Source organism: Bombina bombina, chromosome 2 (genome assembly GCF_027579735.1).
Source record: "Bombina bombina isolate aBomBom1 chromosome 2, aBomBom1.pri, whole genome shotgun sequence".
In the NCBI taxonomy this organism is placed as follows: domain Eukaryota; kingdom Metazoa; phylum Chordata; class Amphibia; order Anura; family Bombinatoridae; genus Bombina; species Bombina bombina.
In genome coordinates, this window is record NC_069500.1 from 1235779794 (window position 1) to 1235792702 (window position 12909).

At 38.0% G+C, this 12909-nt stretch overlaps 1 protein-coding gene across 1 annotated transcript in view; it reads left to right on the forward strand.

Moving 5' to 3' along the window:
* Positions 1-12909, forward strand: part of YIPF7 (Yip1 domain family member 7) — a 179519-nt gene that overhangs the window by 60756 nt on the left and 105854 nt on the right. The window contains exon 3 of the mRNA XM_053704007.1: positions 8778-8926. Coding sequence (XP_053559982.1) covers positions 8778-8926 — 149 coding nt within the window. The remainder of the gene's footprint in view (positions 1-8777; positions 8927-12909) is intronic.

Genomic DNA, 12909 nt, shown 5'->3' on the forward strand with positions numbered 1-12909 from the left:
AAGTCTTCATTCTTCCGGCGGCATCTTCAATCTTCTTTCTTCGCTCCGACCCCGCGGAGCATCCATCCCGGCAGACGACTGAACGGCGAATGAGGTACCTTTAAATGACGTCATCCAAGATGGCGTCCGCCGAATTGATCGGAACAGCCAATAGAATGCGAGCTCAATCTGATTGGCTGATTGGATCAGCCAATCGGATTGAACTTGAATCTGATTGGCTGATTCAATCAGCCAATCAGATTTTTCTAACTTAATTCCGATTGGCTGATAGAATCCTATCAGCCAATCGGAATTCGGCGGACATCATCTTGGATGATGTCATTTAAAGGTACCTCATTCGTCGTTCAGTCGTCGGCCGGGATGGATGCTCCGCGGCGGCGGAGCGAAGAAAGAAGATGGAAGATGCCGCCGGAAGAATGAAGACTTTGCTGCCGCTTGGAGGAAGACGTCACCGGAGGAAGAATTCTTCTTTGCCGCTTGGAGGAAGACATCGCCGGAGGAAGAATTCTTATTTGCCGCTTGGAGGAAGACATCGCCGGAGGAAGAATTCTTCTTTGCCGCTTGGAGCAAGACATCGCCCGGATCGGATCAGGAGTTTGGCCCGGTGTGGTGAAGACAAGGTAGGGAGATCTTCAGGGGGGTAGTGTTAGGCTTTTTTAAGGGGGGTTTGGGTGGTTTTAGAATAGGGGTATGTGGGTGGTGGGTTGTAATGGGGGGGGTATTGTATTTGTATGCAAAAGAGCTGAATTCTTTGGGGCATGCCCCACAAAAGGCCCTTTTAAGGGCTGGTAAGGTAAAGAGCTTTGAACTTTTTTTAATTTAGAATAGGGCAGGGATTTTTTTTTATTTTGGGGGTTTATTATTTTCTTAGGGGGCTTAGAATAGGTGTAATTAGCTTAAAAATCTTGTAATCTTTTTTTTATTTTTTGTAATTTAGTGTTTATTTTTTTTGTAATTTAGTTTAGTTAATTTAATTGTATTTTTAGATAGATGTTTGTAGTTTATTTAATTTATTGATAGTGTAGGTGTATTTGTAACTTAGGTTAGGATTTATTTTACAGGTAATTGGGTAATTATTTTAACTAGGTAGATATTAAATAGTTAATAACTATTTAATAGCTATTATACCTAGTTAAAATAATTAACAATTTACCTGTAAAATAAATATTAACCCTAACATAGCTACAATGTAATTATTAATTATATTGTAGCTATCTTAGGGTTTATTTTATAGGTAAGTATTTAGATTTAAATAGGAATATTTTAGTTTATAAATGAATTAGATTAATTTAATATAAATTTAGTTAGGGGTGTTAGGGTTAGATAGAGTTAATATAGTTAATATAAATACTATAGTAACTATATTAACTATATTAACCCTAATATAATTAGGGTTAATATAGTTAATATATATAATGTAATACCTATATTAACTATAATATACTTAGGGTTAATATAGATAATATAGCTGGCGGCGGGGTAGGTAGATTAAATTAGGGGTTAATCATTTTAATAGAGATGGCGGCGGTGTTAGGGTCTTACATTAGGGGTTAATAATTTTAAGATAGATGGCGGCGGTGTTAGGGGCTCACTTTAGGGGGATATAGATATAATATAGTTGGTGGCGGGGTACGGGAGCGACGGTTTAGGGGTTAATAACTTTATTAGGTTGCGGCGGGGTACGGGAGCGGCGGTTTAGGGGTTAATAGCTTTTTTATTGTTAGGATAGTGAGGGGGGATAGCGGATAGAGGGTTAGACGTGTCGGGCTATGTTAGGGATGCGTGTTAGACGTGTCGGGCTATGTTAGGGAGGCGTGTTAGACAGTGCGGGTGATTTAGACTTTAGTCAGGTTTTATAGGCGCCGGCAGTTTCTAACGTGGCGCAAGTCACTGGCGACTCCAAAAATCTGTACTTACGCAGATTTCTGGACATCGCTGGTTTGTGAGACTTGCGCCACTTTAGCAAGTGACGGCGCCGCATATTGGATGGCTCGAGTTGCGAGCTGAAACTGCGGGTGACGTGGGTTCCCTCGCTTGCGCCGCAAACTGCGATCTATATCGGATCGCGCCCCTGGTGCTCAAAAGCGTTTTTTTAAACACTGCTGCCATATAGTTCTTAGACACGTTCATGTTACTTACCTAGGTATTTTTTCCTCAAATATTATAAGAAAGAAGTACAGTATATTTAATAATAGAAGTAAATGGGAATTTAAAAAATGTTTGCTTGACTTAATCATGAAAGAAAATATTGGGATTTCATATCCCTTTATAAAAGGGGCTTTGTTTAATTTGAAGATGTCTCTTGACCCTTTTGTTTTAAATGAGATTAAGACCCTTTCTAACAAGCAGAAATCTGTGTGTGGATGGGTTAATATTCTAAACTAGATTATTTTTCTCAGAAACCGCATTTTTATGTATGTTAAAAAAGAAACATAGAAAAAGTGGGAATTAGTATAGTATTCATTCTAATCAAATAGCATAAATGACAAAATTGAGTATATTTTAAATGAACTATTATCAGTTTTGTAATGCACTACTAAAAACTGTTGGCTGTATTTCTCTTTTGAAAATGAGAGTTAAAGAGAAGGTAAACTTTGATGAATCAGTGCCCTGTTTTTAAAAATACTATTAAAAACAGGGCCAATTTAATTCATCAAAGTTTACATTTCCCCATTTTTGTACAAATACCTTTTATTCTGGAAGCCACTCCAGCGCTTTCCCCGCCCGTCACAAGCCTCTTCAATCATACGTCACCAATGAAGAATCCAGCTTCCTCCAATCACGGCTTCCCCTCAGCAAAGTTTGCTCTGGGGGGGGGGGGGGAAGCCGTGATTGGAGGAAGCTGGATTTGTCATTGGTAACGTATGAAGAGACTTGCGACGGGCGGCTTCCAGAATAAAAGATATTCGTACAAAAATGGGGAAATGTTAACTTTGATGAATGAAAGTAGCCCTGTTTTTAATAGTATTTTTAAAAACAGGGCACTGATTCATCAAAGTTTACCTTCACTTAAATTCTTGGTATGTAAAGATATACCCTCCATACCTTGGTAAACATATTTCTATAATTTTAAAATGTAAAGGGAAATGCTGCAAAACACACACAAAGGGACAGATTACAAGTGGAGCGTGAACGATTGCCCGTTAGTGATAAGGGGTTTATCGCAGGTGTTTTGATTGCCTCACCTGCTTCACATCGCCTTCTTTTTTCAACTTGTTACATCGCTATTAGCCCTAAATTGCACCTGTCCCAACTTTTTTGGAACGTGCTGGTCATCTGATTTGAAATGAGTGTATATTTTAAAAAAGTTAGCAAAAGTGGAGAACTTGGGGGTATACTACTTAACTTGTTAGTTTCTAGTTTCTCTGTCCATAGTGAAAGATTGGATAAATGAATACCTTCATAGAGCACTTTACCCTATTCATATGTGTCCCAACTTTATACCTGAACGGTATATGTGGATTTCGTAGTGGCGTCAGTGAGGTATAATTGAGGCCCAATTTTGTCAACCGTTGCTGTCCATACAACTATAGCATATCATATACCAGCTATAAGGTTCAAAGGCTCACGACTTTCAACACAAGGCCCCTTGATATGAAACTTAATGCCACGGCGGGCCCACCTCACATACCTTCTCACAGTGCATAGATCCTAGTTCGGTTTTAGATTCCTCCCTCAGGAAACAGGTGTGCGGGTATGTCTGGAGATTCACTGGAACCCGGTCCCTATCCTATTCCTTCCGCTCACCTGGAACAAGTTTCTCCATCGAATCTCTCTCGCAGTACTCTGTGGCTGGTGCGTGACGTCAATACTGAGGGTGTGTGCTCTCCATCCAATCCGTGGGCGGCTTCATCGGCACAGTGAACCAGCGTGGTGCAAGAAAAACGGCAAGTAGTAATAGCAGAGAATGAAAGACAAGCACCACTGCTGACTTAAAACAATGATTTATTCCAAAAAGTTAAAGATATATATTTAGGACAGCAGTATCCTGATAAAAAATTGGTTAGGAAGAGCAGAGCAAATTAGGGCTTACGCGTTTCAGCATAAAGCCGTAGTCATAGCATAACACTTTGCTGACACCCTCAAGTTTAAAAAGCACACTCTGAAAGCTAATTGGGTATCTGGGTAACTCCTCTTTAACCCTTTCCTAACATGCCCCCTACTATGTGATGATAGATATACCAATGAGGTTTATACAACCACTGGGCTAGTTATTATCGATGCTTAACCCTTTATTTATTATTGTGAATTTAAATTTCTCTACACACAAATGAAGGGAATATATTGTGATCTAACAGCACATTCTCACCTTGGTATATCAAATTTTAGATGACCTAGGTAACAATATTCTTTTTGATAAAAAATGTATTCAATTTGTAAGAGTAATCTAACGGTCCTTGCAATGGAGTTTTAACGTAATGTCACATCCCGATACAATTCATGTACAAGTAGGGTGATGGCTATTCAATTTATGACTGGCATGTCTTGACACTATGTATCGCAACATTGTAACACAGTAACCCAGGGTCTACCTATTCGCCGGGATACATCCCCCTGAAAAATCTAGGAAGCATTAATAACTTTTACTTATATTTATATATTAATGAATAGGAGATCCTACTGGATCAGTGTCATCTCTGTAACTTGGATATAATCAGTACAGTGTGACCAAATAAGAAATAAAATAAAAGATAAGAATAGGCATATAATGATGCTACTATCCACAGCTATATTATTCCTTTGGGTTTTGTGTATATGTGGATAATGAGAAGCTCCAGTTCAAGTATAACCTATGTGACTACCTAGTATGATATTACATAGATTTTTTTATATTTTAAAAAATACATTAAATTCACAAAGTAAAACATCAAATAGTGTGTTAATAATTTGTTTTTAATATAGAACAGGGTGAATTGATAATCATTGATACTGAGTTAATTAGTCATCATATTTTCTTTTTATTAATGCCTGTGTATGTTTTGCTTCCATTTTAGTATGCAAAAGACCCTGCAGATACATAGTGAATAGTGCATTTTTGTTAAATGTATTGTATTTATGGGAATATAGCACTGTTATAGCCAAATCTCTACCCTTAAATTTTCAAGATTCATTATCCTCAGGCATAGTACCCCAGGACTGGCGTAAAGTTGATGTGGTGCCACTTTTTAAAAAGGAAAGCAGGGTGGATCCAGGAAGCTATAAACTAGTTAGTTGGACATCAATAGTGGGGAAGATACTTGAAGGGATTATAAGGGATTATATTGATGAGTATATTAGTGTAAACAAGATTATGAGTTCAAATCAGCATGGTTTTATGAGAAATAAATTATGTCAAACTAATCTAATTAGATTCTACATAGATGTAAGTAAATTGTAGATAAAGGAGAATCAGTTTATGTTATATACTGGATTTTGCAAAGGCGGTTGATACAGTGCCACATAAGATAATAATGTACAAAATTAAGAGACTATGAATAGATGAAAATGTTAGTTCATGGATAAATAAATGGATACAAGACAGGGAGCAACGAGTAGTAGTAAACAGATCATGCTCAGATTGTAAAAAGGTAATCATTGGAGTCCCCCAGGGATCAGTACTGGGCCCTGTTCTTTTTAATATTTTTATTAATGACTTGAAGCAAGGATTAAATAGTGACATCTCTATTTTTGCAGATGATACAAAGTTGTGTAAGGTCATTAGGTCAGTGGAGGAGGAAATTGCTTTATAAGGGGATCTACTAAAATTAGAAGAATGGTCAGGTAAATGGAAAATGAGATTTAAAACTGGAGAATGCAAGGTTCTACATTTTGGAAGTAAAAATAAGCAGGCAATCTTTTATTTATATTGGACTAGATTTGGCAAAACAGAGGAAAAAAAGGATTTGGGAGTAGTAATAGATAACAAGCTCAACATGGGTGTACAATGCAGAGCAGCGGCTTCTAAAGCTAATAAGATACTAGCATGTATTAAAAGAGACATTGATGCAAGGGAGAAAAGCATAATTCTGTCACTATTTAAATCACTGGTAAGACCTCACCTTGAGTATGGAATGCAGTTCATTTTAGTTTGTGGAGAACCCCCCCCCCCCACACACACACACAAAGACCTGCAGGGGGAAGATATTTACAGAATACACTAGACATGGAGTAGAAATTTCAGTTACGCCCATGGAACACCCATGTTCAGCCCACTAACAAAGGGCACGCGTATTTTAAGTTAAAAGTAAATGCGACCATTTGAGCCTAAACTAAATTTGTGCTTGTCGGGTTTGTGGGACTGAAGACCATCGCGTAAAGGGTTAGGGATATATAAAAAGTTGTACCAAACACAACATAAATACACTCATATATACACTATCTAATAAAAAGAAATCATATAAATATTAAAAAAAGTTATAAGGGTTAAAAGGTATATGGTACATGTCAAGGTATATATATGGAAAGGTCTATAATGTGTATATATACATACATACTTGTACATGTGTATTATGTTTACTTATGTATATGTGTATTTATGTTTATATGTGTATATATACTTTGGAGCCGTTTCCACTCAAATACCTTAAAACAGGATAAAATATTTTTTAATTAAGTTTAATATTTTATAATGTGCTTTACTGTGTATGTACTGTAAATACTTTACATTCCAATGTTCTTCACATGAGGGAAAATGTTATTAGTATTTTTAAATATATATTCCTATATAAAGCTATATATACCTGTAAATATTCATCTATCTATCTATCTATCTATCTATCTATCTATCTAGGTATAGATATATATTTTACAAAAAATACATCAGATATATTTATAGAAATATCTATTTAAAAATAAATAGAACATTTTATCTTATGTGAAGAATATTGAAATGTAAAATATTCATAACTATATAGTTAGTGCAGTTGTTGGATTAGCGCTCAAACGATAATTGATAAAACATTTTTTAGTTTGCATTGAAGTCTATGGGGGGAAAAGTTGACATTGGATATCAGAATTCCTGAAGTTAGCGAGTGTCAGCTTTCGCTTCCAAAAGCACCAAATAGCACACTACTTGTAATCTGGCCCAGAGGCGGGGAAACTATATTATAAATAAAAAATTCACAGGGTTTTGTGCTTGTGCAGTGTAGTTGTGTTATGTTTTATACTGTACACCTTAAATTGTTTCTTTCCTGCACAAATTTAATAAGAAACTTTTTTTTGTGTAACCCCAATCACAAAAAAGTTGAGACAGTATGGAAAACGCAAAAAAATAGCAAAAAAAGAGTAATTTAAAAATTCAATTCACCCTGTACTATATTGAAAACACATTCTTAACACATTATTTGATGTTTTACTTTGTGAATTTAATGTATTTTTGAAAATATACACTCATTTCAAATCTGATGATGCAATACATTCCAAAAAATTTGTGACAGGGGCAATTTAGGACTATTAGCGATGTGAGAAGTTGAAATAAGATGGTGATGGGAAATAGGTGAGACAATCGTGTAATCATAGTATATAAGGAGCCTCCAAAAAAGGCCTAGTCCTTCAAGAGGAAGGATGGGTCGAGGCTCACCAATCTGCCAACAGATGCACCAGCGAATAATCCAACACTTTGAGAACATTCCCCAAAGAAAAAATCGGTAGAATTTTGGGCATTTCACCTTCTACAGTGCACAATATAATTTAAAGATTCAAGGAATCCAGTCAAATCTTGGTGCGTAAAGGGCAAGGCCAAAAAACACTTATGAATGTGTGTGATCTTCGTTCCCTCAGATGTCACTGTCTCAAAAATCATCATGATGGCTATCCTAACATGGTCTCAGGAATACTTTAGTAAACCTTTGTCAGTCAATACCATTTACCACTTCATCCGCAGATGCAAGTTAAGACTTTACTATGCAAAGCAGAAGCCATACATCAACACTGTCCAGAAGAGCCGCCGACTTTTCTTGTCAGTGGAATCGTGTTTTGTGGGTTTTGGAAAAAATAGCCATCATTTTCTCCGGGCCATAGAGGAAAAGGACCATCCAAGCTGTTATCAACGTTAGGTCCAAAAGCCAGCGTCTGTCATAGTATGGGGGCTTGTCAGTGCCCATAGCATGAGTACCTTGCACATCTGTGAAGGCACCAATAATGCAGAAATATATGTATACATTTTGGAGCAACATATGCTGCCATCCAGGGACGTCCCTGCATTTTCCAGCAGGACAACGCCAAACCACATTCTGCCCGGATTACAAGCACATGGTTGCATAAGCAGAGAGTGGGGGTGCAAGCATAGCCTACCTGCAGTCCTGATCTGTCTCCGATTGAGAATGTGTGCGGCATTATGAAGCGCAAAATAAGGCAACAAAGGCCCTGTACAGTTGCGCAGCTGAAGACATGCATAATGGATGAATGAAGGGAAATTCCATTTGCTAAACTTAACCAACTGGTGACTTTGGTGCTTAAACGCTTAATAAGTGTTATTAAAAGAAAAAGTGGTGTTATTCAGTGGTAAACAGTTGACTGTCCCAACTTTTTTGGAGTGTGTTGCAGTCATAAAATTGGAAATGAGTGTATATTTTCAAAAATACATTAAATTTACAAAGTAAAACATAAAAAAAAATGTGTTTACAATGTGTATTCAATATAGAACAGGGTGAATTGAATTTTGAAATGACTCTTTTTTTTTTTGCATTTTCCATACTGTCCCAACTTTTTCTGAATTGAGGTTGTACATTGCTACGCATGTTAATTCTACATTTTATCTGATATACAGTATTAACTGTTGTCTGATTAATTTATTGCAGATATTATTCAGATGAGCCATCTTTGACAGGTTTTACACAAACAGAAACATTTCAGCGCCCTCTAAATTCTGCAGGTTATTTGTATGAGCCGGCATCCTTAAATTATGATCGTAGAGAAGGCTTTGAAGATGAACCCCCTCTATTAGAAGGTACTATCTCTATAAAAGTGATTTTTAAAAATGTTTTTTTGTTTGCATTAATTTGTATAGGACACCAGTAGCTTTTATGTAAATATTGTGCATTGCTTTACACAAAAGCAAGAAGTGTTTAATTTCCATTTAAAAGTGCGTATGTCTTATGTTATAATCGCTATTAGTTTGCAGTGTAGTACATTATTTGGCTTTATAGCAAATTTAAAATGTATTGGAAGCTTATCTGAATGGGCTAAGAAATTTTAGTTTGTACATTAACCAAGATATATATTTGAGGGTCAGGTAATTCTTCACTTGAATAATGAGTTATTCCATTTATATAAGTGTGCCTATGGTTTATTTATTTTAATTTGCAAGATTTTTTTTTTTAATAGAATGACTGTTTTAGAGCCTCCGGGGCCAATTTAACAATGTGCGAGCGGACATCGACAAATGCCGACATATGCTGTTGGCAATTATCATTGCACAAGCAGTTCTGGTGAACTGCTTGTGCAATGCCGCCCCCTGCAGATTTGCGGCAAATCGGCCGCTAGCAGGGGTGTCAATCAACCCAATCGTATGCGATCGGGTGGATTTATGTCCGCCGCATCAGAGGAGGCGTACAAGTTAAGGAGCAGTGGTCTGCTTCTTAACTCCTATTTCCGGCGACCCTGAAGGCTCGCGCGGAAACAGTTACATTCACGGCCATTTGGCCCTTGTTAAATCGGCCCCTTAGGGTACTCATCATTGTATATCTGGTGTCTTAATAGGTTATAAAAATTCAATTTTTATACTACCCAGTTGATAACCAGAGGGACAACTGATCACTCATTTGGTATAGAAGAACCACCTTTTTTAAAATAATTTATTTATTTTTGGCTAAGATGGAGACTTTGCTTCAGATCTCTCATACATTTTCTAATGGTGCCTATGGTTAGAAAATGCCATTTTTTACACTGTCGAAGTTTTATCCAGAAGGGCAGTCAAAAGGGTAGTGCTTCCTCTATTAAAGGGACAGTCTACATCAGAATTTTTATTGTTTAAAAAGATTGATAATCCCTTTATTACCCATTCCCTAGTTTTGCACAACCAACACAGTTATATAAATACACTTTTTACCTCTGTGATTACCTTGTATCTAAGCATCTGCAAACTGCCCCCTTATTTCAGTTCTTTTGACAGATATCTATTTTAGCCAATCAGAGCTGGCTCACCTGAACTCCACGTGCGTGAGCACAGTGTTATCTATATGACACACGTGAGCTAACACCCTCTAGTAATGAAAAACTGTCAAAATGCCCTGAGAGAAGAGGCGGCCTTCAAGGGCTTAGAAATTAGCATATGAACATCCTAGGTTTAGCTTTCAACTAAGAATACCAAGAGAACAAAGCAAAATGGGTGTTAAAAGTAAATTGGAAAATTGTTTAAAATTACATTCTCTATCTGAATCATGAAAGTTTATTTTTGACTAGACTATCCCTTTAAGTAAATTGACTTTTAATTGTATGGTTTTATTATTGGGTGAGTGAGAGACAATGGCCTCTAGTTATCAAGGTCTGTCGGACCTGATCCGACAGTGCGGATCAGGTCCGACAGACCTCGCTGAATACGGCGAGCATACGTATTCATCATTGCACCAGCAGCTCACAAGAGCTGCTGGTGCAACGCCCCCCCTGCAGACTCACGGCCAATAGGCAGCCAGCAGGGGGGTGTCAATCAACACGATCGTATTCGATCGGGTTGATTTCCGGCGATGTCTGTCCACCTGCCCAGAGCAGGCGGACAGGTTATGGAGCAGTGGTCTTTGTGACCGCTGCTTCATAACTGCTGTTTCTTGCGAGTCTGAAGACTAGAGGCCAATGTGTCCAAGTGATAAGTGATATGAATGTGATGCAGACACTATCGCCTAGATTTAGAGTTCTGGGTTAGCCGTCCAAACCAGCGTTAGGGGGTCCTAACGCTGGTTTTGGCCGACCGCTGGTATTTAGAGTCTTGTAGGTAAGGGTCTAACCCTCACTTTCCAGCCGCAACTTTTCCATACCGCAGATCCCCTTACATCAATTGCGTATCCTATCTTTTCAATGAGATCTTTCTAACGCTGGTAATTAGAGTCTTGGCTGAAGTGAGCGTTAGAACTCTAACTCAAGACTCCAGCCGCAGAAAAAAGCCAGGAGTTAAGAGCTTTCTGGGCTAACGCTGGTTCATAAAGCTCTTAACTACTGTGCTCTAAAGTACACTAACACCCATAAACGACTATGTACCCCTAAACCGAGGTCCCCCCACATCGCAGCTACTCTAATAATTTTTTTTAACCCCTAATCTGCCGACCGCACACCGCTGCCACCTACGTTATCCCTATGTACCCCTAATCTGCTGCCCCTAACATCGCCGACACCTACATTATATTTATTAACCCCTAATCTGCCCCCCCAATGTTGCTGCTACTTTACCTACACTTATTAACTCCTAATCTGCCGACCGGACCTCCCCGCCACTATAATAAATAGTATTAACCCCTAATCTGCCCTCCCTAACATCGCCGACACCTAACTTCAAGTATTAACCCCTAATCTGCTGACCGGACCTCGCCGCTACTCTAATAAATGTATTAACCCCTAAAGCTAAGTCTAACCCTAACACTAACACCCCCCTAAGTTAAATATAATTTAAATCTAACGAAATAAAATAAATCTTATTAAATTAATTAATCCTATTTAAAGCTAAATACTTACCTGTACAATAAACCCTAATATAGCTACAATATAAATAATAATTATATTGTAGCTATTTTAGGAGTAATATTTATTTTACAGGCAACTTTGTATTTATTTTAACCAGGTACAATAGCTATTAAATAGTTAATAACTATTTAATAGCTACCTAGTTAAAATAATTACAAAATTACCTGTAAAATAAATCCTAACCTAAGTTACAATTAAACTACACTATCAATAAATTAAATAAACTACCTACAATTATCTACAATTAAATCAACTAAACTAAATTACAAAAAAACAAACACTAAATTACAAAAAAAACCCCACTAAATTACAAAAAATAAAAAAAGATTACAAGAATTTTAAACTAATTACACCTACTCTAAGCCCCCTAAAACAAATAACAAAGCCCCCCAAAATAAAAAAATGCCCTACCCTATTCTAAAATAAAAATTGTAAAGCTCTTTTACCTTACCAGCCCTTAAAAGGGCCTTTTGCGGGGCATGCCCCAAAGAAAACAGCTCTTTTGCCTGTAAAAAAAACATACAATACCCCCCCAACATTACAACCCACCACCCACATACCCCTAATCTAAGCAAACCCCCCCCTTAAAAATCCTAACACTAAGCCACTGAAGATCTCCCTACCTTATCTTCACCACGCCGGGTATCACCGATCCGTCCAGAAGAGGCTCCGAAGTCTTCATCCTATCTGGCAAGAAGAGGTCCAGAAGAGGGTCCAAAGACTTCATCCTATCCGGCAAGAAGAGACATCTGGACCGGCAAACATCTTCATCCAAGCGGCATCTTCTATCTTCATCCATCCAACGAGAAGCGGCTCCATCTTCAAGACCTCCGTCGTGGAACATCCTCTTCTCCCGACGACTAGACGATGAATGAAGGTTCCTTTAAGGGACGTCATCCAAGATGGCGTCCCTCGAATTCCGATTGGCTGATAGGATTCTATCAGCCAATCGGAATTAAGGTAGGAAAAATCTGATTGGCTGATTGAATCAGCCAATCAGATTCAAGTTCAATCCGATTGGCTGATCCAATCAGCCAATCAGATTGAGCTCGCATTCTATTGGCTGTTCCGATCATCGGGAGAAGAGGATGTTCCGCGACGGAGGTCTTGAAGATGGAGCCGCTCCTCGTCGGATGGATGAAGATAGAATATGCCGCTTGGATAAAGATGTTTGCCGGTCCGGATGTCCTCTTCTTGCCGGATAGGATGAAGACTTTGGACCCTCTTCTGGACCTCTTCTTGCCGGATAGGATGAAGACT